This window comes from Amia ocellicauda, chromosome 19, assembly GCF_036373705.1.
Source record: "Amia ocellicauda isolate fAmiCal2 chromosome 19, fAmiCal2.hap1, whole genome shotgun sequence".
Taxonomy (NCBI): Eukaryota; Metazoa; Chordata; class Actinopteri; order Amiiformes; family Amiidae; genus Amia; species Amia ocellicauda.
The window spans coordinates 15,815,396-15,843,291 of record NC_089868.1 but is presented as its reverse complement, the minus strand read 5'-3'; the positions used below and the strand labels follow the sequence as shown (position 1 = coordinate 15,843,291).

Sequence of the window (27,896 nt, the reverse complement as noted above, 5' to 3'; positions counted from 1 at the left end):
TTTTTTTCATTGACGTATAACGTTATAATGAGGTTGTTCGAAAATGCAAGGAACTGTGTTTTGAAGTCATATGAATTAAAAATGCTCTAGTAAACCCGCCAACTGGAGTTTATCTGTATCAGACCATCTGCAGCATAGGACTGCTCTAATTAAACAGTGGAGTATATTTCAAAAGCTCCAATTGGATGATACATGTTTGAGGGGTATTTATCCAGGTTGTGGCATTCAAGTTAAATCTACGCATTAAGGGTAAATAAACTCAGTGTCACAGTCATAAAAAAACAATCCCTCCACCAACGTGTTGCACAACTGTTTAATTAACATTTCTGTAGCTGTTATTTTTCTTTCACACAATACAGCACTAACATAAACAAAATATATATATTGCCAATGGTGGCTATTCATTACATTATAGACATATCTTATTACCTAACTACCACTAGAATTGTATGCTTAATTAGTTACCTTTCTTTGTTTCTTATTGTACAATAGCATTACAAATGATTATACTCTCTTTCATCCTATGTTCTGTGTGAATATTTGAGATTCCATAGGACTCGGTTTCATTACAATAACTGAACTGTGAAATGTGAGTCAGTGTGGAGAAGGAATCAAATCCAGTTGATCTTTTCTTCCTTTCTCTAGAGCAGTTACATTGGTATTAATGTAATTTAGTTAACATTTTCTATTTATTTTGCTAATGGATTAAAAGGGGAAGGTAATCTTTTAAAAACCATTAGGATTTATGTTTTGCACAGAAGGTCTATTTTCAGTAGATGCTAAATTTTAATAAAATCTCTCATGGTTTTAAGATGTCTACATAGTGTTCCCATTTTAGAGTCATGTAAAGTGACCTATGGGGACCTTCAAAGCTGCTTTTAATTTACTTTTAATCTGCTTTAATCTTTTAAAAGGTATCAAAATACATTATAATTTTATTTCCAAACTGGAGTCTAAAGCAGCTGTTTTTTTTCTTTCTTCAAAAATGATGGTGGATGAGAAAGTCTTGGATTATGTAAGCACAGGCTTTACCAGTGAAACATGGTTTAGTGAATGTGATTTAGTGCTTAGAAAATGACTCTGTTAGACAGACAGTGTACAGTCATCTCAGCAACAATACACTAAATTGAAGGGGAGAGTACAGGATGCTCTCTGCATAAAAATATAGTCATATGTTAATCTCCTCAGTCATTATTAAGATGCAGATTGTATATTTGTGTGTTTCAGATCAAATACAAAAAAATAAATAAAACAGCAAACATTTGGGCTCACAGCAAGCAGCAGATGACTGCATTCTGCACAATTGATGACTGAACAGATGACTCTAACCTCTAGGGATAAATCCTTACCCAAATCTTTGACCTTAATAGCATGGATTTTTCTTTTCAGTCTGTATTTGGAGTATAATTTTTTTTTAGAATATCCAATTAGTGCTGTTAGTTTTTACATCCTGTACAGCTGTTTAATAGCAAGCTGTTCAGTGACGTCATTTCTAGCTGGATTCCAACTTAGACGTAATCTCCAAACGTTAGTCACTTCATCAGTAAATAAGACTCTCAGAAATGTGTTGACTTTCTTGGCTATCAGAAATCTTCCATTTCTGAAGATTGTTAAGTTTGTCTACATGTGGTAGTTGTGAAACACACATATGCAGGAAGTGGGAGGTCTTTAATATTAAACTGTTCACTTTAGTACACTCCTTCTGGGAGGAAAACAAATCAGTTACATTTATTGGAAATTGTTTCAGTAAATAATGTTATTTAGTTCCCCATTTTATTATATTTGTGTACATTTAGTTATTTTAAATAGATGCTGAATGAACTTGAGTTATCGCTATCTCAGATGCATCAGAATAGTTATCTTATCTACCCTCTTATTTTATATATTTTTCTAAACACCCTGGTGGTTATATTGCTTTATATAGCTGATTTGGAGTTATGTGGTTTATGCATTTGAGAGGGCGTCTTTAAATTATTTTGGATGCCTACTAAGGAAGAGTAGAGAATGTAAATAAAGATGCAAAAAATATATCAGCTGCTGGATTATTGATTAGTGTTTGATCCTTTCAGGGGTTTAATTGCAACAATTTGTCTCCTGAGTGGAGAATGGAATTTGTGGCCGCTGCGCTTATTGCATTTTCAGACTCGCACTATTTTGGATCTATTCAGTCTCCTCCCTCATTCTCCCAGGCAATAAATTAAACTGGCATGTGAAATGGACCTTAAGGCAGTGGGGGACACGGTCTTCACAGCTTTCCCTTTAATTAACGAAGGCAAAGCAGTCAGACAAAGCATACTGAGTTGCAGGGTACTGCTCTATACAGGATGACAATTCGTCCCTGGTAGACAGACAGAACTGTTCACGGAGCGCTAGTGTCTGTGATTAAGCAATTAAGCTGCTGCTTTATTTCGATGACATTTTGGTGATTGAAAGAAACAAGCAATAAGAAAGTGCTGAGATTCCATGACTACACCAAGGATGACTTCTGGCTCTTCAAATACTGATGTAGTGGATAAACAGTTGGGGGAAAGAGTACAGCAATATGATATTTAACAGCTTGCTTCCCAACAGGAATCAACAATTAACTCACAGCTGATAAAATATACCATCTTCATAGATTTTGTAAAAGCAAGCCAATAATAAAACTGAGGTGCATGACTACACATAAGTCATAACTTTTTTTTTTTCCCCTCCCTGGTTTCTGTTTTCAGTTTTTCTTCCATATTTTAAAGTTATGTCTCATTTTGAGCATTAGGAAAGTAGCAGATCAGCACCAAGGATAAATAATGGGGGGGGAAATGTAGTGTTTTTAGTTGAAAGAATCATCAAATTCCTATCACAGTGTGCTTAAGTTGTGAAGATGTATTAGGTAAAAATCAGGAAGGAAGTTTGTTTATTAAGGGATTTTATCTTCTGTTGTGATTAATTATTATTATCATCATCATCATCATTATAGTTATAGTATGTTATATTAAAGCTAGAAAGATTACATGACAAGTGAAAATGCTTTTATTGTTGTTAATATAAACATTTTGTCCGTAGATATTCCTGTGAGAGTAATGGCAAGTCACCTGCATCAATAATTTTTGGATTGGTTTCATAATTGCATTTGTTCCATTTTATAGCTGGAGTGAAGATAAGCCATTTATTAGATGTCAGGTGGGAACTAAGAGCCACAGTCCTAAATACAATTACTGGAAGTCTCATAAAGAATCGGGATGAAATTAAATAGGTTTGATGCAACGAGTACTACCCCCAGTAGTGCATTTTTGACAGTGGGAGCATTGATTATACAATAAAATCTTATTTTGTGGTTCAGAGCATTCATGCTCAATCATATATTGTATACATTTGTATGGCTTTGTGTTCTATTTATATGTACATTAAGAGGAAGTACTTGGTGTTGGTTTTCAATGCGTTATGAACTTGTTCTCAAATGATAACAGATGGAAAGTGTAGCTCTTAATTAGGTAGACTCTATGAAGCTGCCAAGTGTAGCTGGTGCAGCGAAGCATTATCAAGACTATGTTATTCTGTCATCCCAGCCCCGCCACCTACTTTGCAAACTGTTAGAGATGTAATACAGTTGTTTGAGGGCACTGAAATAATGAATTGCCAGTAAAACACTTGTACAATATAATACAACTGAGAAGTCTGACTTTCCAAAATGTAAGTGCTATGTAAGGCAAGGCAAACAAATAAGAAATCACAGTAAAACTATTCTGTCCAACTGTCTGAATGGGCAATTGTATGTAAAACTAATGTGATGTATTGTAACAATTGTAAGTCACTCTGGATAAGGATGTCTGTTAATAAATATAATAATTATCACCATTATAAGACCCCAATCTGATATGCAGATAGCTGTAAAAGCCATTGCATGTGAATGCTGGACACCAATTCCCAAGGGTCCTGTTGAAAAGCAGCACAGTATTTTGAATTGAAGTAAAGAAAAGCTGAAGTTCTTTCATTCAAAGGGGCGAGTGTTTGATGTCACGTTGAAAGAGAAATTGAAAGCCTCAGCTGTCTTTGTGTTTGTTTTTTGCAGTTGCTGATCAGGTGTATCTGCGTGTGGTTATGTGGCTGAATACAGATTCACTAGTGCTGTCAAGATATCTCTGTGCAGGCAGACAGAAATTGCTGGTAGAACTATATCTAACTGTTACCCTTTTGGTGAGTCAGCCTCCTCCAGATCTCAGAGACAAAGGTTTAACTGTCTCTTGTAGCTGATCTATCTGGAGAAGGCAGTTAACCCTTAGAACAAAGCAATTTAAACGATTGCTTACATTTCGCCACCCATTTTTCAATCATTAAAATTGCTCTGCTTGCTCTCAAAGCAATTGATCTCAGTTCTCTTAAACAGTTTTTATCAGTAGTAATCAAACTAATGTAACATTTACACAGGTAAACTGTTGAAAAATTGTATATTTGAAATGCTATATGAATAGTACAGAATTAAGTATAGCATTTCATGATTTAGAAAATCATTGCATACATTTAAATGGTTGGATGTTATAAAATTGTATTTTCCACATTTGCAACAGCAGAAAAGCCATCTACGGTATTGTATCATATATTTTCTTTTTAACGAATGCCTTTACGCCTTTTCCCCAAAGTCTTGTCACTGACACCATTAGTGAGTTTTCATCTGGTGGCTGATATCTGTTTCCACTAATTTAAACTGCTCCATGATCCCAGTACTGGGAGACTAACATCTTGAATGGATTTGTGGTGCTTTACTAGTACTTCTCTGATCTGGATAGAAAGGTATCTGACACATAAAGCCATGTTCACAAAACTGTAGCTTTAGCATGGACATACAGAAAAAGTGGCAGTGGGATTTGACTAAATATGTGTTTTGTTCACTCTCAGTTGTGAGACAATGCAGAAATATGTCACTCAAACTCAATCTTGGAGATTGGTCTCAAAAAGTCAGACAGTGGACTAGGAAAGGGTTTATCATGACCCCTGCCTCTCTCTTAGCTTTTCTTAGTCTTTTCTATTTATAACACTCAATATTTTTTATGTTGCACTTTGTAACACATTGTCTTTTTAATTCCATATTGTATTCATGTATAAACACTTTTATGTAAATGTTTGATTGTTAGTTTATTGATAAAGACTCCATTATGTATATTTAGTTGTATTCAAGTCAGCAAGTCAGCGTCTGCTTGATTCACTGTCTGATACAAATCAGTCAGGCCCCGGCACGTCTGCTAATTGACCTGCTGGAGACCGAAAAATTCATTAGAAAAACTGCAAAGAAAAGGGATGATTCAGATCTAATTTAGCCATTCATACCGGTTTATTTTAAATATGAATGAGACAAAACCAGAATCTGTTTAAGCAAGGCAGTGAGGCTTAATATATAGTTCATCTAACTGAAGTGCTATGAGATGCAAAATGCTATAATCCTAAAAAAAGAAAATTGCAGTTCTTGATTCTAAAGATTTGACTGTGCTCTTTGGGATAGAATTCACTTCTCACTTTGAGTTATGAGTGAGTGTTTGTGACAGAACAGCTCCATATCCCAGTGATGTTAGTTCTATTATCTGCACCACACTGCAGACACTGGTAATAGTCAATTACTCAGAAATAATAATCAATTGCTAATAAATATTTTAAAGATTGTCACAAATGTTCGATATGGCTAACAAAGTGAGAACCACAGATATTTCATTAGCAAGGGGAGTCCATTGTTATTCAGTATGTATGCCAATGCTAGTGTGGTAACAAGTTCCTCTCCGCAGTGTGAACGTGACATATTGCTTTGTAGCCTTTGTATCTGTCTGTTGTCAAGGAAACCAGTGTAGGAAGTAATAGTCCTCGATTGTGCTTAATCCTTAGACCCTTACTTAATAACAGTGTGGAATTCTTATGTATTTGAACTGTTATATAGAGGAATACAAATTAAATGACTTGAGCAAAAAAAAAAAAAAATCCATTAACATGTAAATGATGCTCAAAACAGAGCACTTGAGGTACAAATCATTCTTTTTTTATATAAATGTGTTTTTTGTTTCATCGAGTCCACTGGAGTAATGTCCGTTTAGCTTAATTTACTCATACTGGTTTTGGCAAATCGGTTTAATGTCTCCCAGGCAGAAGTGAGTCTTCGGCCTGCTCTCCTCAGTGTGTTGTTTGCCGCCCCGAGGAGGGCTGGAGGTAAAACAATGCAGCCAAACAGCGGGTTTATCAATCTTCAGCAGCGCAGACATGTTTTAAACTCTGGGCCTCCAGCAATGATGTCAATGTTTATATTCCTCCATGATCTACAAGATAACTATACTAAAGGAAAAACTGCCTTTGAAATTCAATTGATTTAAAATAAATGTTATCTGGTGTTTCCCCCGAGATGCTGAAAAGTATTAAATATGTTCCATGTTTCCAGAAAAAAAACACATACCACATACCTGTATTTAGTTTTATAATGAATCATGATTTTTAATGTTTAGAGTTGAGCTACATGTAAGTTTGTTGTTTTTGCCTTCAGATATTCTTAAACAAATATATCCAAACACAGTGGATACCAGGACTGAGGAAATATTGATTCAATTCTGTTGAGGCTTTCAATTGCTTGATTTTCTATGTATCGGAGTCCTTTTGTAAACAGTACATTGTTTTTCTTATTAACATTTGAAAAGTCATGCCTGCTAGTACGAGCACTAATATGCTTGCTAAAACACCTGTGCTTTGAATTTATATTATGAATAAGAAAAATAATGGCAAAGTATTCCAGTACTCTATAATTATCGTTTGGACAAAATTATACAGCATTTCTGCAGATTGGCATTTCCCTGCCTTCCTCTTAATCCATTTACAAGGGACTATTGCTATGACATTTTGATATTGCTGGAGTATTTTTATTAGCATGGAGATCTGTGCAATGTGTTATAAGGCATCTCCAAGGGGAAAGAAAGGGCCCCCAGGCAAGGTAAAGCATGTTCAATCAACCAGCGTTAACCTGTTTGTGTTCAGCTAGGATAGTGATTGAGGGCAGCAATATATATTTTGAATACGTTCCAAAAGCAGCAGCAAAAATGACAATCTGAATCACATTAGTAACACGATGGTTCTTTCTCCACAGCTTGATGCGGACAGAGATGAAGAAGAAGTTTTCTATGACATAAGTGTAACTGTTGACAACAAGTTGTTTCCCACCAAAGAACCCGTGGCAGGTAAGTGAATTGATGTAGATATCCGCTGTAGGGCAGAGGTCGAGCTTTTGGCTATCGCTTTAATAGGGTTGCCTTCGTCTATATATATGAACAAAGCAAAGAGCATTGAATTCCAAATAATACTGATTAGTCACTGAAAAGTCACTGATTACATTAAAAAGTCAATGTACGCCTATTATCGATTTTTTTTTTTTTCATTTAATTTCAAACTCTTAAATGTCATGCATTTCCTATTATGATCGCCTTAAGGATTCAGTGTGCATGACGTTCAAGATAATTTTTTTACAGTCCTTATTAGGGTCTATGCTGTTTCTTGGCTCTGAATAGCATCTTTCTGCTGAAAAAACTGCATTATGTGCTTTTCTCTGTGTAAGGTGACCTAAGGGATGCTCTTTGCTCGAAGCTTTTTTATTTGCAGATGTGGGTACCTAACTATCAGCCTGGTTTGGCTTTCTACATGTTCGTACCTGGCTGACACGAGTATTGGATACATCAGGCAGTTAGAGAGCTCCTTTTGTTACACTATGATTTATAATGGGTTCCTCCTGAATCACCACTTCGCTTTCATGTATTGTAGGGGACAACTCTTAACTGACATCCAGTTTGACCTATCTGCCTATCTATCTATACACACACACACACATTGTGCCGCACACCTGGGACTTTGAAGGGCTGTAATGTGCCAACAGAGTAAAAGGGTCAGACAGAAAACTGTGACAACCACGGGTGAGCAGTCTACATAGGCAGGAGGTCTGTGATTATCTGTGAGCTACTAATCACAGATATGCATAGAAACTAATGTAACTGTCCGACCATCGTTGCATTAAGAGGGGAGTTTTTTCTTACGAGAATAATGTGCTCCTTGTTTTACTTGTACTTGTAAGGCGCAATCCTAGAGAGAGAGAGCCTAGGGAATGGAAAAGAAAGAACAAACATGTTGTGTATTTTATTTCACTTGGCCATAATTGGTGGGAGTGAGTTATCTTGTTTTATTGTAGGCAGTTTAATCTTTAACAAGAGTATTAAATGTAAGCTTTGTTCTTATCTAGCTTGGGTATCATGGGTAAAATAAAATGTTTCACTTTATTTACTACATTAACATTTCATTTATTCACAGTGAATTACAGCACAGTCTTCAATGGTTTTACAGAGACTATCACAGTTTAAATTCTACCCAAATCACACAAATTAGTGAGTGCTATAGAGATTAATTATACTCACTAGAGAAGACTGATGTTAATGGATGAGGTTTTTTTAAAAGCCAGTGGGCAGAATTATGTAAACGAATGTAAGGGTTTTTGAAAAGCACAGGGCGTAGTGATTTCCCACGTTTTTTTAAACAGCTGAGCGCATCAATGTCACATAATCAAGGTCTTAATTATAAAGGGTGAACGGACTAGGACAATGCGCTTCTGGAATGATACTATTTTATCGTTCTTTGAAATCAGTTTCATTTTCGGATGGTTGAATATACTGCCAGCACTACAGTAGAATCACAGTGGCGGTTTGACATTTGAATAGCTGAGACTACGCTGTACGGTTTGGTAAAATGGTAGGTAGTGAATTATGATTGTGGAAAAAGAGAAAATACCATGGGTCACAAAAGCCAATGTAGAAGTCAGGTGAACACTCTGACTTCGGTGGAAGTAATGTGTCATTAGTACCCGAGTTCTTCATGCAAACTTGAGAACAATAATAAATTATGTAAGGGTTTATTTTTCATTAAAACAGCTTCATAATATCTCTCAAGAATCATTGTTATTTTTTCCCCCACTATGCTCATGTAATGCAAGGTATACTTTCATAGAAATTGTGCCCTTCAGCTTTTCTCATAACTTACCCATAGCTGCAATTCCTTTGCGACAGGCTATACAGTGCACTGATGACATTAGTACAATGTTCAGAAACAAGCATTGTAACCAGTAGTCTTTTAAATGAACAGCTTTTGAATATTACTTACGCCATTGCAGAACCAAAGATACATATAGCACCATGAGTCACTAGTGATAGACTGTGCATTTTATTGCCTAAATTGCTTAAAACTACTCCCTGACCATTAAAAGTGAGTTTAAAAATAACCAAGTGATTTGTTAGAAAGGAAATTAAATCAGAAGAGTGACTAGGAAAAGGGTATGAATGTAATATTGTTTTTCCATATATGTTTCTTTGTTCCCTATGCACCATCTTGGACATGTGAAGAGTTTTGGGGATGTTATATCTCTTTGGTGGACATTGTTATTGGTTTAATTACAGTAACAGATTAAAATGCATTCATAACATTACAGCGTTTTGCATTAGAAATTATTTATTATTATTATTATTATTATTATTATTATTATTACTTATTTATTAGCAGACGACCTTATCCCGGGCAACTTACAAAATATAGGTAAGTCGCCCTGGATAAGGTCTTTTATTTTAGGTTTATTTAAGTTTTCCCTTGATTAATTAGTGTAACACATATATACCATGGCCGAGCTACTGACATTATGTCTGCATGTTCAAATTATTACTCGTCTTCCTCAGCATGAGCCGATGTCCTTCCATGTGTATGCTGTAGCTTCCTCTCATGTTTGATTGCTCTGGTGAACATGTATTCTCGGGAATGGCCGAGAGCTCTTTGGGACAGAGCAGAGATTCCCCTAATGCACTGAGAACATGTATGCACCATTCACCTCGGGCATGGTACCCTGCGTTTGAGATTAATCCAGTATGACAACAAACATGCCTTTCTAATACTGAAAATGAGGTTCATCCCACGTCATCAATTTGATAGGAGGATAACAAATTAATCTAATAACAATGTGAGAAAAGGATCAAGGCAGGAGCAACACAGAATGGTTTGAATAATTGTGGTCTGCTTCATGTAACTTGTCCTGCTGTTTTCCAATCCTCAGTGCTATTCAGAAATAAGTACTGTGAAACAGGCAGTAATGTTTCATTCTGAAGGTGATAGATACACACCTGTATTTATAATGTCCTATATCATGGAAATTAAAAAGGCAGTACATATGCATTGTGGAATAAAATATTAAGGATATGACAGCAAACTGAGTCATAATTAATTATTTGCATTTTATAGCAAATGGCTATGCAATATGGTTGTTTAAATTACCATTTAATTGGCAACTGCATTTAAATAGTGTTAAAGAACATCCTGGAAACAGGGCACTGACGATTAAATAAGTGGGTTTCCACATCAGGTCAGATGACACACACACTGAATAACGCATCATGTTCTACGTATATTCAAAAGGAAAAACGTAATTGCAGGTCTCAAGATTTTCAACCTTTTGTCTACCAATTTGAATTTCATTAAAGGGTAAAATTCACCTTACAGATACTTTCCAACCATTGCAGCCAGAACAAGACCCTGTTGTGCAATGAAAAATAACTACATAACATGAAGAACATACAAGACACTGTGGATGAATGAAGTTTATTCGGCCCACCATTCCTGTGCAATTGTTAGTTTTATTTTGGTGCAAGAGTCCCTAGACGTTTGTTTTTTAATTAAAGATGTTTTCTATCAGCAACCAGAGAAACACAAAATTTGCTTCAGAACCTAGATTCTTTGATATCAAATAATTAATGATCTTCTTTCCAAGGTCCCTGACACTCATCTGAACAGCATGTGTCCCTAATTAATCATTGATTTTTACTGTCTCTTCGTCACTGGGCTCCAAAGCTTTAGAAAACAGTCAGTATCTGCACCACTATGAATTGTTGACGTATAAAACTGATGAGCGTAGTTCCCAGAGTCAAGAAAGGTTACCCAAATTGGCCCAGTTTGTCTGTCATAATCTCTGCATGAATATATCGAGCTGATTTAGTGTAGCAGCCATATGTAATCCGTTTAGCTTGAGTGATGCTACAGTGATTGACTAAAATGATACTTTAGGATTGCTTCTAGTATCTGCTGACAGCATCCCCAGTGTGAATAAAAGCTGTATGAAAGCAGATGTTCCTGATAGATATAAGCCTGTTATGAGTGATGAATCTTCAGGAGGAAGTCTTTGAATCCTTTGGTCACAAAAGCAGTTTCAGCACTTCCATGCAATGACATGGGCAACTTTTGAGAACTCATTTTCAGCTACATCACCAACCCAAACTCTTTCTAAAGTTTAAAACGATGATAATATTTTTTACATCTTCAACTCAATGTGTATTATTTTATTTGAAAGTATATCCTGTCATCATAGCAGAGAGGATTTGAAATTCATAACTTCTGGAATTATTTTTTTTAAAGAAGTGTGTTTCCAGGTAGAGGAGGTGAGCGTCCTTATCAATGTTCCCATCCTCAAAGACCATCACTGTCAATCCACAGTTATACACTTCCCAGTTTGATGACAAAATATTTTTTTTCCCAAATAATTCAGCTGACGTGTATCAGTTAGATCGTGTCCTTATTAATGTGACCTTTTTCTGTGGAACCAATTCCCTTGTTTGAGTAACAGATGATGCCTGAGAGCAGACAGATGTAGCCCCATGGGAGGATTCATCAGAAGCTGAAGAAAAAGGAAAAAAACATGTATTTTCCACTTTGGTAGATTTATAAGTTAGTAAACATGCTATAGACTGCCACAGATTTAAGTGAGGGTAGTACATGAATAGAATCCTATATCACTATAAAGCATATATGTTCCCTTTAACGCAATTATGTCGAATGCTGCTCTTTCGGTAAAGGTCATGTCATGGTATTTCAATCCTCTACTTAAGTATCCTTCAGAAAACTAAAGGTGATCTAGTAATTGGTGTTGAGGGAAAACCTCAGTCAAGAGTTTGAAGTAAAAAATATCCGTTTCTGTGTGTCTAAGAATAAAAAATTGACTGAGATGTGCATGTGGACAAGGGGTTATGTAGGTAATCCTTGATGTGTTCATCTGTATTTTCTTTTATTTATTTATTTAGTATGCTGCACTTGTAGTTAATTCAGTAATCCTGTTGGTACATAGTTTATTCTATTACTGATACATGTTGCTACTGCATGTTATCTCCTTCGGGGATTAAGAAGAGAACAGGATGTTAACAAGGTGGTCAGGGGGGGGATTAGACGAGTCTGTTTAGCCCACCTGGCTCATGCAGTGACAGTCTGTTGGTCAAAGAACCTTATCAATGGGTTCCTGATGGGCATATGGCCCTTGTTTGCATGTCCTTGGAGGTTTTTGTCCAGGTTTATCATTTGTTTTGAGTTTTATGGTCTCGAATCTCAGATTACAGCAGTAAATTGTATCATGCGACGCTGGGAAAGTGCACATAAATGATGTGCTTGGAAACTGTTAGATTTGTATCCAATTAAAATATAATGTAACACTTCTGTTTTAGTTTCTGTTGCAGATTAGAAGGAATTTAAATCATATGAAGCTTATATGATCCTAATGATTCTAATAAAGCCCATGGTCCTAATATTATTCATTTATAATGTTATTTCCATTGATTTGCTTATTTAAATCATGTCATTGATGTGGAATGACTGTCCAATCCTCCGAACAAAAGTTTATTATTGTTCACTGCAATATAAGATTTGATATAGTCAAGATTAATTTGAATGTCAAGCAAATAATTAATCTTCTTAGTCCACTCAAAAGCTCATAAATGCAAATTATATGAAAACCTGTCTACAGGAGTTTTGCAGTTCATTTCTCTGAGTCACTGAAATCGAAGGACCTGGTCTAGATCAGATGGTTTGTATTATATTATATTTGTATTGAGACAAGAATACTACCCAAGGGGGGGGGGGGGATAGTGTTGTTACCATGGGAACCCATGAACACATTTTCTGCCTATAGGCCGCCATACGTTGTCACTCATGCAGACCCCTCCTCTGCCTGTGTTAACTAATACAACATAAAGTGACACACTCTTTTAGCCATCCTTTGGGACTTCAGCCTCCTGACTCCTGAAGCTTTTCTGGTTCATTAAAAATTAATTAATATTATTCAGCCCAAAAACTGATTATTAATACATATATTTATATACTCAGCAAAAAAAGAAACATCCCTTTTTCAGGACACTGTATTTTAAAGATAAGTTTGTAAAAATCCAAATAACTTTACTTTTTTGTAAAGGGTTTAAACAATGTTTTCTATGCTTGTTCAATGAACCATAAACAATGAATGAACATGCACCTGTGGAACGGACGTTAAGACACTAACAGCTTACAGATGGTAGGCAATTAAGGTCACAGTTATAAAAACTTAGGACACTAAAGAGACCTTTCTACTGAAAAACACCAAAAGAAAGATGCCCAGGGTCCCAGCTCAACTGCGTGAACGTGCCTTAGGCATGCTGCAAGGAGGCATGAGGACTGCAGATGTGGCCAGGGCAATAAACAGCAATGTCCATACTGTGAGACGCCTAAGACAGTGCTACAAGGAGACAGGAAGGACAGCTGATTGTCCTCGCAGTGGCAGACGTGTAACAACACCTGCACAGGATCGACACATCTGAATATCACACTTGCGGGACAGGTACAGGATGGCAACAACAACTGCCCAAGTTACACCAGGAACGCACAATCCCTCCATCAGTGCTCAGACTGTCCGCAATAGGCTGGACTGAGGGCTTGTAGGCCTGTTGTAAGGCAGGTCCTGATTTCCTAGTAGGCCATGGTCTTGGGGCTGCCTTCCTTAGCTGTCTGCTGGCCTCCCTCATGACGGGACTACATGTGTAGTTTTCCTTTTATGATTATACTTTAAGTGTCATTCTTCTATAAATGGAACGAGTTTCACGTGTACAAAGGTAAATAGGTAAATTGTATGACCCATTAAACCAACAATGCTCCAATTTTTGATTTCTTGGTTCACTGATCTTTTAGCCTGAAAACAGTTTAATCTAATTTAAATTGCCATTAGTGTTCTGTTAAAATTACCATGTCAGGTGAGTCATCGTTGTCTTTTCCACTGTTTTTAGTGGGAAGGAAGAAGAAGTAGGCCAGGAAATAAATCGCAGACTTGAAAATTGCCTCTTTTCTGTGATGTATGCTTGGCAGGGATCATCTGAGTTAATGATGTTATTCTCCTGTTTTAGGGCCCAGTGAACTTGACCTCAGTCTTCTTGTGGATTCTGCCGACTCTGCGGATATCTGCTCACAATTTGAAGAGCAGGTAATGGCATTCTTGGTTATTGTCTCCACATCACTGCAGATTGATTTGTCTCATTGACATTTTCATATACTGCTGCTTTTTTAAAGAGATACCAATTGAAGGTTTAGTGCATTTTTGGACTAACTTGTTTTTGCTATGTCCTGGCTTTTTGCTTCTACTTGGCGTTTACAAAGCATTGGTTCTTTCTTTCAACACTCATTATTTCACTTCATTCTGTCTTGGTCAGCTCCTAGAGATTACTGTACAAGATAGAGTACTTGTTACTCATCATCTTTTAGATTTTCCCCTCTTATGCCATGTGGGTGTTTAAGAGAAGCAGGGAGTCATTTTACTTTTAAGTGTTTTAAGTCATAGTAGTTTGCCCTGCAGGTATTTCACACAAAAAAGTAGAACACTGACCAAAACACATTTCTGTTGGTGGGATAGAAATTGGCACCACTGTTTGTTCATGCAAATATAAAACAAATACCCTCTTTTCAAACATACAAGGTAGTGCAGGTGAGTTGTTTTGGAACTATCCCTAGATCCTCAGGGCACCTTTTTCTCTGTTAGAATAAACCTCCTCTAAAGCACCTTTAAGTATGTGATGTATTGTTGAGGCAAACTCGAGTACTCAGAGAATCTGCTCTAAGCCAATAATAGCAGATGTGGCCTATAGGGAGAAACAGGTTGCTTGCACATAAATTGGTAGGCTGAGCCCCCTTCCTCCCACAACTTCCTTCTTGTGAAATACAGGTGAAGGAACGTAGGTGGTGAAAATGCAATCAACAGCTCATTTAAACAGCAGACACAGCACTTAGAAAACGTCACGGAACAGTCCTTAAGGACAGACGCTGTATAATCACACAGAACAAATAACACAAAGGATGTCTTTTCTGCACAATTCATAGGTTTACTGTTAGAAAATAACATCTCTCTCTCAATTGATTTGTTTTCCTTAATGGTTAGGCAAATGTACCTGTTGTTAAAAATAATATATTTTGAGCCAAGACATATTTCTATACATCATGCAAAATATTAGTTCAGTAAATTCAAATATAATTACATTTTAATGAGCATGATCTCAACTTTGTGATTTGAATACAGTGCCTATAGAAAGTCTACACCCCCTTCACAAATTTCACCATTGTTGCCTTACTGGCTGGCATTAAAATCTTATTCCACAATTTTGTAATAGCAATCCAAAATTAGCTCAGGTGTAACAAAGCATCAAAATCACATACCAAGTTAAGTGGCCTCCACCTGCATTTAGCTGTAGTGATTCACATGATTTCAGAGGGGAAAAAAACTGCAGTTCCTGTAGGTTGCTGGGCTTGCATTTCAAAGACTGAACCATGAGCACCAAGGAGCTTTCCGCAGAGTCTTATTGTTGATAGGCACAGATCAGGGGAAGGGTATGAATAAAAAATCAAAGGCCTTGCAAATCCCTTGGAGCACGGTCAAGATGATTATTAAGAAGTAGAAGGTGTAAGGCACCATCAAAACACTGCCTAGATCAGGTTGTCCCTCCAAACTGGATGACCGAGCAAGAAGGAGACTGATCAGAGAGGCTACCAAGAGCCCAATGGCCAAGACTAGTCAAAGTGTGCATGGGACAAAAATATCCCAAGCACTACACATATCAGACCTGTATGGTACTCAAGAAATCTCACTTTGAATCCCAAGTTTGATAACAAACACTCAGGCGATTCTGTAGACATGTGGCAAAAAGTTGTTGTCTGACAAAACTAAAATTGAACTTTTACGCCTAAATGCAAAGCGTTTATAAAAACACAGCACATCACCCAAACAACACCATCCCTACTGTGAGGCATGGTGGTGCAGCATCTGTTATGGGGGTGTTTCTCATCGGCAGAGACTGGGACACTTGTCAGGATAGAAGGGAAAATGAATGGAGCAAAGTATAGAAATGTCCTTGAGGAAAACTTACTGCCCTCTGCAAGAAAGCTGAAATTGGTACGGATGTTCACCTTTCAGTATGACAATGACCCAAAGCACACAGCCAAAACTACACTGGAGTGGCTAAGGAACAAAAAAGGTAAATGTCCTTGAGTGTCCCAGTCTGAGTCCCGACCTGAATCCAATAGAAAATGTGCGGCATGACTTCAAGATTGCTGTCCATCAATGCTCCCCAAGGAACTTGACAGAGCAGAACAGTTTTGTAAAGTATTATATGTAGATATATCCAATTATCATATTTCTGTTTTGTATTTTTAATATATATAATAATACTTTTTCCCCATAACAGTGTGTAGTATGGTGTGTAGATAAGTGGAAATTATTTTTTTAAATGCATGAAACTCTGAGGTACTGACAACAAAATGTTAAAAAAGTTGTAGGCGGTGTAGTCTTTCTATAGGTACTGTATATGAAATACTGAAACACTGGCAGGCTTAACATTGTTTTCACTCAGTTCACAATACAGCTGCGAATGTTCTTCCACAACACGCAAACACATGGATCTTATGCAAAGGTCATTACCATTACAATGAGCCATTCTGTCAGAAGGGAAAGCTGCTGGCACACAAACCAGCATCAGTGCCTTCGCTGGAGTATCTGTGTTCAGTGGCTCCACTCGACTCGTTGTAATCACATGACTCGACTCAAGTATCTGCTCAGAAGTCTTGACCCGACTCCTGTCTCACTCAAAAGCCTACAATTTACTAGAGTGATATCGTCTTTATTATAAAATAAAAAGTGTCTGTTTCATTATGAATCTGCCCAGCCCCCATCCCCAACAGATACCATCAGCGCTGCGTTGTCGGTTTGCATGTCTGTGCGATTTAGACTGTTGCTAAGCAAACGCTTTTCTGTGAGCTTGTCAGTCTGCAGGGTCAGAAAAAAGTGAGCAAGGAAAAGCGATGAGAGGGGCGGGATGGATGAAACATCAAAACTTCTAAACTGTGGGCTCACTTGGGCCAGACAGGTGATCTGACTCAACTCAAAGTCAGTTGCTTGAATCGACTCGACTCAAGTTTGGCATATCAAGGACTCCACTCCACTTGAGTCCTAGTTTTTGTGATCTTACAACTACATCTTGGAGTGACACTTCAATGTGTTATATAAAAAGTGTTGTTTTTATAGACATTCAAAATTAGACTAAATAATGAACTAGAATTCAAAGTATGCAAATTCCTTGTCTGCAGTACAATAACATTGAGCAGGTCATATTTTAAGGGTAGTATGCAAATTGGTAGTAATGATAGTTTGTAGGTTAGTCTAAGCAGTCTAAGTTGTGAATAGTATAATAGCAGGTATGTTAGTATATGTCAGTATAAGTACATCATAATATTAATAATAATAGTCCATACTAAACAGTACATCACTAAGACCGTGCCATAGGGTGTGTCATTCTTTGATCATGTATGACTCTTTTGCTCCTCTATGGCATTTTATGTTCCTGTATGTTTTGGGGTTTTTTGTGATGTAAGATATGTCATTTTCTGGTTGCATACAGTGAGGGGAAAAAAGTATTTGATCCCCTGCTGATTTTGTACATTTGCCCACTGACAAAGAAATGATCAGTCTATAATTTTAATGGTAGGTGTATTTTAACAGTGAGAGACAGAATAACAAAAAAAAAATCCAGAAAAACGCATTTCAAAAAAATTATAAATTGATTTGCATGTTAATGAGGGAAATAAGTATTTGATCCCCTATCAATCAGCAAGATTTCTGGCTCCCAGGTGTCTTTTATACAGGTAACGAACTGAGATTAGGAGAACTCTCTTAAAGGGAGTGCTCCTAATCTCAGCTCGTTACCTGTATAAAAGACACCTGTCCACAGAAGCAATCAATCAATCAGATTCCAAACTCTCCACCATGGCCAAGACCAAAGAGCTGTCCAAGGATGTCAGGGACAAGATTGTAGACCTACACAAGGCTGGAATGGGCTACAAGACCATCGCCAAGCAGCTTGGTGAGAAGGTGACAACAGTTGGTGCGATTATTCGCAAATGGAAGAAACACAAAATAACTGTCAGTCTCCCTCGGTCTGGGGCTCCATGCAAGATCTCACCTCGTGGAGTTTCAATGATCATGAGAACGGTGAGGAATCAGCCCAGAACTACACGGGAGGATCTTGTTAATGATCTCAAGGCAGCTGGGACCATAGTCACCAAGAAAACAATTGGTAACACACTACGCCGTGAAGGACTGAAATCCTGCAGCGCCCGCAAGGTCCCCCTGCTCAAGAAAGCACATGTACAGGCCCGTCTGAAGTTTGCCAATGAACGTCTGAATGATTCAGAGAAATGGGTGAAAGTGTTGTGGTCAGATGAGACCAAAATCGAGCTCTTTGGCATCAACTCAACTCGCTGTGTTTGGAGGAGGAGGAATGACCCCAAGAACACCATCCCCACCGTCAAACATGGAGGTGGAAACATTATGCTTTGGGGGTGTTTTTCTGCTAAGGGGACAGGACAACTGCACCGCATCAAAGGGACGATGGACGGGGCCATGTACCGTCAAATCTTGGGTGAGAACCTCCTTCCCTCAGCCAGGGCATTGAAAATGGGTCCTGGATGGGTATTCCAGCATGACAATGACCCAAAACACACAGCCAAGGCAACAAAGGAGTGGCTCAAGAAGCACATTAAGATCCTGGAGTGGCCTAGCCAGTCTCCAGACCTTAATCCCATAGAAAATCTGTGGAGGGAGCTGAAGGTTCGAGTTGCCAAACGTCAGCCTCGAAACCTTAATGACTTGGAGAGGATCTGCAAAGAGGAGTGGGACAAAATCCCACCTGAGATGTGTGCAAACCTGGTGGCCAACTACAAGAAACGTCTGACCTCTGTGATTGCCAACAAGGGTTTTGCCACCAAGTACTAAGTCGAAGGGGTCAAATACTTATTTCCCTCATTAACATGCAAATCAATGTATAACTTTTTTGAAATGCGTTTTTCTGGATTTTTTTGTTGTTATTCTGTCTCTCACTGTTAAAATACACCTACCATTAAAATTATAGACTGATCATTTCTTTGTCAGTGGGCAAACGTACAAAATCAGCAGGGGATCAAATACTTTTCCCCTCACTGTATGACCCTTTTAGAACATGCATAAAGGTAAAGATCCTGCGAGGGAATAAAACTATTGTTGTTGCTTGTAAACTAATACTACTACTACTAATCATAATAATAAACCAAATACGCAATCACGACATTAAATCAGCAATAACCATCACTTCGTAGATTCTCCATACCTTGAAGAATCTTCTTCAGGCAATTGTTTATTGCTGGATGAGATTTCCTTTACTTTCAATATCCTGTTTATGAGCTATGTGAGCATCACCATTTACTACGCCTATTTGATTACACCCTCGTTACCAGTTGCTTTGTCTGCTGTTCCTTTCATTAGTCTATTTCCACGGCTGCCGTAAGTCCAGATTAACTTGGTGCCCCATTTCAGCCTGTAACACTGCCAGTCTTTCCTTATTACTATTATTATTATGATGATTATTTCTGCCTCCTATTAAGGCTATAATTTGAAGACCTAATCAGCCATTTACATTCTGGAAGATGGAAACACAATGATGTCATGGTAGTTATATTATTATTACTGAAAATGAAGTCTAACATTAGGGATATGAAATTGTCGTTATGTTTATACTTTACAATTTATTTTGTTTAACTATATTAAATGAGACAAATAAATTAATTAAATTCCATTAAACCTGACAAAAAATGCTCATTTGTTACTGTTGTTAATACACTAATCGTACATATACTGTAATACTATTTTATAATAATGATAGAATTATAGAAAAAATACATATTTTGGAATTTTACTTCAGTACTTTAAATACTTTATGATTACTTATTACATTAGTTATTACAATTTATATTGAACTAAAACAACAAAAATATATTGTGTTGTCTATATATTGTCTGACTATCCCAGCTATTTGTCTTTAAAGAAATCCACCCTGGATGAATCACCATAAATAAAAATAAGTACATAAATAAATCATATTTTTTTTTTGTTGTTGCCACGACTGTCAAAGCCTTTTTTGTTTTGCTTTGTCACACACTGATGGATAAAGCATGACAAAATTGTATTTATAATCATTCAGAGCTGCAGTATTTTGTATTAAAGCAGTGTTTGGCTGTTGGTTGGGTTAAACATGCAATACAAAAAATACAAGGTCTGTGATTAACATACAATGTGCGTGTAGTTTTTATTTAAATCTGTTTATTCTCCATTTGTTTACGCCTGGAACTGATTATTGCAAATTGGAGGGGTGATTCCTCCCAAGTGTTATTTGTCGTTGTTCACAGTGCCATGGCTGATTGTGTCCTTAACGTAGCATAACCGTACAGAGGCTTCGAGACATGCCCTGCACTGGACAGGAAATCAGATTAGGTGGTAGGTGCCAGACTGTGGGAGAGTAATCTATGCCTTGGGAAGAAGAGAAACATTAATTGTTGTCTACTTACCAGGGGTTCAGGCATTTACTTTCACTTAGCTGGGCACATTTGTGCTTAATTTAATGTAAGAAAGCACCAAAGAATATATATTTTAATCAGAAACACACAACAATGTACAGATATGTAAGTACCCATAGATTTGATGAAGTCTTTGAAATTCAGTAGCTGCAAACGAAGAGCAGCCAAAGGCATTCATCTGAGATTTAGGATATTTAGTTTCTCTTAGATATGTTATCAAGGTCTTTAATCACGCCAATACTAAATACTATTTTGTCTTCCAAACACTTTTACTGTAAAAGATTGAAGGTCATTGTCTTAGCTGTTTCATGGCCTTGATTTAGTCCAGATAGTGGGCCAATACAATGCTTTTCAACAGCCTCCAACTCACCTCCCACCCCCCCCACACACACACACAGGCCTCACACACAGCAATCCTTGACAACACTGATTTCTCTCTGAACAATACCTCACAGCTTTCTGTTTAGAATTGCTGCTGGTATTGACACTAACTCATTATCTCGCAAGATTAATGAAACAGTCATACATATTCATTGGAAGGCAGCAGTATTAGTAAAGATGGGGAATTAGAGTGCGATGTTCCTGGAAGGAAATCTCTGAGAGCTATTTCGCTGAAGCTAAGCTGTAATTTTCTGTGACAGCTGTGTCCTGTCTGAAGCTTGTTTTGTGTTTGTTTGGTTGTTTCATTGTCTGCGATCTGTTATTGTTGTTGTTCATGGTAATGAGGAGAGAGAATTGCCATAACCCACGAAAGGCAAGGCTGTCTGGTGTACACCTGTGAATTGGTGATTTTGATCAAGCAGGCAAATAATTTGATTGATTAAGTGATAGCGCTCTTAGATCTAATGCAACTGAACTACACCTTTGGTTCTCAGTGATCTCATGACAGAGTTAATATGTTAGCTATAGACTTCTGAGATCAGAGAAATGTTTTAAACTTCAATAGCTTTTATTGTATTCTACATTATTCATACCTTTATAGTATCTAACTGCATGAGGGGAGCATTTCAAAACATACAAAGAATGCCGATTTGTTTTGTTAACATTAAATTTGCACAGCTAATGTAATGGGGATGTTCTTCTCTCTGTATCCGTGTTTATTCATTGTCATGATGCACTTTCCCCCAGTGTTTGCCAGGTTCACAAATCACTGAGGGGCTTGTGCACTCTTCAAACCCACACCAAAACATACCTCCGGCTCTTAAAAGACACTCAACTTCACATTGAATGCCACCCTGTTTTGTGCTTCATTTAAAAAAATCGATGAATCACTGTAAGTTAGAGAGAGGCATAATACATTTCGCCAACAAATCAGCATCTTGAATTCCCATGCCCCTCTTGATGTAAGTACAGAATTGACAGAGCGCTCTCTGTCACACCAGCCTCCCACACTCGCAGTGCAACTCTGAGTCACCCTTGGCCTGCTAGAAGATGTACGTGACTGTTACTCATTTGTTTGGCAGCAATAGAAACCTCATTTGAATTGTATGCAGATTTAGACTCATAAATAATATTATTTTTACTTATAGATACTCCCCATCCATTGCACTGCTTTATAAAATATTAAAAAGCCATCACTTCACTTACCATATAGATATATTAAAGCAATAATATGTATAGGTTGCTAATTAGTGACATATATTACCAAGCAAATGGGATCTTCTATGCTTAATCAGAATGTAATATGTCCACTCATATGTACTTACTAACAAATCCTGCATTTTTCCATTTGTTGAGAGTCTATTGATGAACTTTGCAAAATGTATTATTTGAGAAATGTAATTGTGCCTCATTTCCACACGAGAAAGCAGCTAGCGATATTCCCCTAGGATGCTTTGAATATGAAAGATAAATTAACAAACAAACATGCCTCAATATTATTTATTATGCCCCCAAAGTATTTTGCCCCCTGAACTGCACTCTCAGAGGTTTCAGGAAGTGTTAAATGTGTTAGACTGCGGTACAATATTCCTCTACAGCAAGTTAAAATGTCATTAAAGGGCACTAACCCTAGAAGCAGTTCATATATGTAAATATTGATGGAATAGAAACTGCTAAATATAATTCTCTTCAATTTAACGGGGGGTGCTCACACCTCTGCAACACAGTTTCCATGCAAAGTCAAATTTCTGAAATCCCCCTGAGTGAAACTCCCTTAAAGCTGCAACGAATAGCTAGTGTACTCCTGCAGCAAATTATCTTAGCTGGCGTTTGGGAATCAGTGACGTTTCCTACAGACTAAAGGTGGTTGTCTTGACCAAGAGGAGTTTACAGAGATTAAATTAATTATATTTTTTCATTTCCATGAAAGCCTTTTCCCTTTAAAATGTGCACCATGATCCAAGTTGATGTTGGCCAACTAAAACAATACCCAGTTGCCATGGTTCTCTAATTGGGAGACACACCAGGGCAAAATATGCAAGCAGCTCTCCGTCATGTGCTGCCTCGTTCAGCATATCATCACAACCACAATGGCCATAGAATGTGCTGTTGCCCACTTGAATGATCAGCTGAACCTAGAAAAGCACAAGTGTAGGTTTGCTATGAATGTGAGCATAGCCGAACATTGAGAAAATTCCAGATGTTTTGTGTTTTGCAGAGGGCCAGTCATGGTTTGCAATTTCTAATCAGATGCTTGACTGTGGCTCATCAGTTAATTCTCAGATCACAACTAATTAACCTGAGAACTCAATAATGGTCTGATTCTGTATTCCGTATCATGATACTGATTTGCAAATGCTGAATGGAAAGACCAGAGTCAGCTTTTCAAAATATAAATAAAATGAAGCTACAACCAATCTACAGATCCATATGTTCAGTAATCTGTATTTCCATTACCACAAAAAAACAAACCTACAGTATAAAAACTCTATTCAATATTTAAAGGTTGTGATGGAGTAAGGCACAGCTCTTTGTTTTAAACAATGGCTCTTTGGTTTGAGTGCTATGGTGTACTCTTCAAATAGTCGCACCAATAGGCCTAAAGGATGTCACATTTTCAAGGTATTGTGATGCATAAAGGATTTACAATTCGGTGAAATATTAACTTACCTTTGAGTTTGTTTGTGTGGGAATGTGGGCGGCCATGTTTTGTAAGGGCAAGGAAGCCATTACAGAGGCCGTCTTTCTTAGGGGTCTTTATACAGCTCCACTACTGTTCCTAAGAGTGGCCCCAACATGTTTTTCATTGTTTGGAAAGTACATTTTTTGTATTTCTTTTTGTACTTGCATTTCTACTCGCACGCCCAACCACAGCCTACTTCCAATTGTTCCACATTTGACAAGGTACATTACAACATACGAAATCAGTACTCACAAGAAGACATGATACAGCAACTGAAACAGTATTCTGCTTACAATGTACTTTATATGAAGTACTGATTTCCATAGTCCCACAGAGTCCATTCTGAGAGGAGTGAAGTGTACCTACATTATGGCCTGGATGCATCAAACTTTGATTTGTTTTTACCTACTTTGTGATACTGGTAGGGTGTTATTTCATTCTCAGTGTGTCCCTTTTTTTCAGCCTGAAGATGATTTTTCTGCATATGGAGAAGATAATTTTGAAGGTAAAAATATATTGTTTTTCCCACCACATTGTGCTCCTGGGAGGGTTTTATAGTCTAATACAGTTTAACTGATGTTCTTCTGAGCAGTCGGATATAGAAAAGTATAGTTACAAATCTGCAAGAAAAGCATTAGGATTGGGTCTTACATCCATGCTTTGTTTATACCTCATTGTCACCCTTTCTGCCTGTTCTTCTTTTACAGAGGAGATAAAGAAGTTGAAGATCGTCTTTGTGACAGGTATGTCAATGGTTAACATCCAATTCAATTAAGAGTTCTGTGAGGAATTTACATTTAATAAAACTTGCATTAAACAACTACGGTTTTAATGACCTCAGTCAGAGGAAGATTTGAACACGTTTAATCCTCAGCTTGGACTAATTCAAACTAATTCAAATGTGTCGCTCATGTTTGATTGGCTGACACACATTACAATGGGACACATTTTGGAAGTATAGTTCATCAGTTTTTCTTGATTGCTTCAATATTACCACACTTAACATACTCTAAATGTAGAGGAAGAAGGAATGCATCTGTAACAGATCTCTTCAATAAGGCGAGGGATTTATTTTTTAGACATCATGTTTCTTTCTGCTCATACTGATGGATGCTTCTTGTGAATGCAGTTTGAAGAGCTAAGATTATAGAGCCCAGAATATTGTTCAAATCCTTTGAGGAGCTTATAAGTTCACAAGGGGAAAAGTCTCTCAAGTAGTCTTCTCTTCAATTCCTGAAGGCGTGTGCGATGATGTGACAATGGGTGCTTTACAATGTGAATCTGCTAAACCCAGATCAGGTTTTTATGTTAAGTCTTCATTTTGGGGGCAGATCCACTAAAGGGAAGTGTGATTATTTGAAGGTGATCATCACTAATTTCTGTCCATGCCGTGTAAATATGTGAAGAAGTTGTTTGTCAGGAAGGATTTTTAACAACATGATCTGAAGGTACAGGAGTAATTATTGTAGTTTTGCAGTTTTGCTCCCTTTTGTGTACAGTCTGCAGAGGAATCCTGCCAGACAGCTGCTTGTGCTGGTTAATTTAACATGTTTGACATTCTTTTCCCAGTGAGGGTAGGATTTCTCTGTGTGATTTCAAAGTGACGTCCCATGGCGATGCAGTGAAATTAAGCTGCTGTTTTCCAAACAAAGACAATGCAATAAGCAGAGTTTGAATAGAAACTGACATGTTTACATGGTTCTTTATTATTAATCCCCTGCTGTTGACAGTGAATGAGGAAGGTGAATAAAAAGTGAGGGACTGCACGCTATCTTCTACCTAGAGGCACCACCGGTGGACTGAAGCAGCACTGTGTTAGTGGGCTAATATTTATACATATGCTGCAAATGACTCATTAGTTTTCCTGGAGGAAAACTGAGTCTGGGACTTATGGATACAGCATGTGGATTTCTGATTGGTCTGTCAATAGCCTGAGACGTCATATGCCAGACAGCTGTCAGCTGTATAAATGACCAATGTCTATCATACAAGCTTAGGCTGATGTTCTGGCTTCACGTCAGCTTTTACAATAACACTGTCATGCATTTGGATCAGGATTTTATTTAACTGATGGAATTTGTTTGTGGGTGGGAGGAAAAATCTGAAAAATGAATTTCATAAACCAGTCAGCACCCATAAAATACAGGCTTGTAGTGTATTGGTAACAACTAGAAATGTATATGGCAGCAAAGTGTTTCCCACCGATGTATTGGACTAGAAGTGGTGTGTTTATTGCATCGATGAGTCCAATAAATTACAGTTAATGTCAAACCTCGCCACACTGCTCGGAAAGATGTGGATCCACCTCTAGAGATTAAAAGCGCAGTCTAGACTGCTAACAGAAATCTCTTTCATTTAGATGCAGTAGCCACTGATTTGTCTTAACCCTGACTGGTACAATGTGGCATTTATAGCAGAGTGATCAATAAAACAGAAAAGCTACAGTTAGGCATGAAACAGTAGTAGTATTTAGTGTCTTATTAGACTGCTATGGCTATTTGCACTGTTGTTTTTATAGTGGCAGTCCATCCTAGATATAGTGCCCTTGGCTTTGAACCACGCTATGTAGCACTACTTCTCTTCAGTCAACAGTGTTTGTCAGACATTTTGCATATATTTATTAATAAAGTTTTTTGGAACAGTTTTGCAATACATTTATTTCCCTGGTCAATGTATGCTTAGTGGTAAAACAATCCTCATGTCATGTGACATTAGTTTGGGTACCAAGACTCAACCGGCCTGAAATCCATTAACTTATTTTGAGCCTGTAAAGCCAGTGCAGTTCACATCTCCAGCCCATGTTCGGTGTAATTGGTTTGCTACAGAGTACTGGCACTGTGCCACCCTGCTGCCTGGCTTTCCTCGTTAATATGAAACGGTCTGTGTACTTGACCTTAACATTCCCAGCTCACCCAGTTACAAACAGGAGTCCTTGGTTGCTTTTTTATCCTGGAGGCAAAAAGCTCTGTGCTCTTTGCTCTTCTCTCTTCCTCCTTGTTTTACTTAGAATATTAAACATTGAAACTGGACTAAATATATCTGATACATATATGTGTGATATTTGCAATATAAACAATTATTTCTGTTCAACTAATTGATTAAGTAGATGCAGTCTGGAGAAAACAACTTCCTTTTAAATATTGAACGATCCATCAAGGCCATGGAGTTTTATCAAAAGCTTTTCATAGCCTCCATTGTATGTTGTTGGCCTCGGAGGACTCTTACGCAAATTGTATGTTTAATTTAATATTTTTCTTAAGTGGGTAACAGTGAGAAGGCTATGTTTCAGATGTGCACGGCAATAACAATCATAATTGATCATGATTAATATTATGAATAAGAATGTGAATAATATGAGTAAAAAAAGGAAGACAATCAGTCATTATTTGAAGTTCAATTGTCTGATGAAGTTCAAATTTCTGGCAATAATTAAATATTAACTATTATAATTAACTACTCATACCTGTTTTTTTATATCTATGTATTGTTACAGAAGCCTTTATTTTTCCTCTCTCTCCATTGTCATCCCCCTGCTTGAAGGAGGTGTGTCTGTTATCACATTAGGCCGACCAGTATTGATCGCCCCCTGAAGCTCAGTGTTATATCTAACGCTTCAAACCTGCCGAGTCTCCAAATTCCACATGCCCAGTAGATATGGAAATACTTTTTTTTCCCCTAAATCGTCTCGCTGTCTGAAAGCGTTTGAAATGTGTTGTTCCAGCATCCCCTTGGAATTGTCCTGAACCAGATCCGTATCCACTATTGCTCAAAAAAAGCATTACAAGACTCTTCTCTGTGTGTAGATGGCAGCCCTATTAGGATGCTCTTCTATTTCTGGAACTCATTAACTCGCTTTTCTGAAGTCGAAGCCGCAGCTCTGTAATGCAGATGAGCAGGACCTCTCTCTGCTGCTTATTATTATGAGACTGCAGTAGGGAGGTGCAGATTCCCCTGCTGAGGAGAAACAAAAGGTAACACTCTCTCTATTAGTTCAGATGAAGTCAGAAAAATTACATTTAATTACACTTAATTGGATTCAGTAATCTATTTTTATACTTATTCGTGTCTTCTGAATTTCGGTCCCTCTATTATTATATTATGCAGG

The 27,896-nt window shown here is 37.4% G+C and overlaps 1 protein-coding gene across 1 annotated transcript in view; it reads left to right on the top strand.

Annotated features, from left to right (window-relative positions):
• Positions 1 to 27,896, top strand: part of ak5 (adenylate kinase 5) — a 50,596-nt gene that overhangs the window by 17,636 nt on the left and 5,064 nt on the right. Inside the window, exons 7-10 of the mRNA XM_066692543.1 lie at positions 7,088 to 7,178; positions 14,208 to 14,284; positions 24,254 to 24,296; positions 24,499 to 24,534. Of these exons, the coding sequence (XP_066548640.1) occupies positions 7,088 to 7,178; positions 14,208 to 14,284; positions 24,254 to 24,296; positions 24,499 to 24,534 (247 nt within the window). The remainder of the gene's footprint in view (positions 1 to 7,087; positions 7,179 to 14,207; positions 14,285 to 24,253; positions 24,297 to 24,498; positions 24,535 to 27,896) is intronic.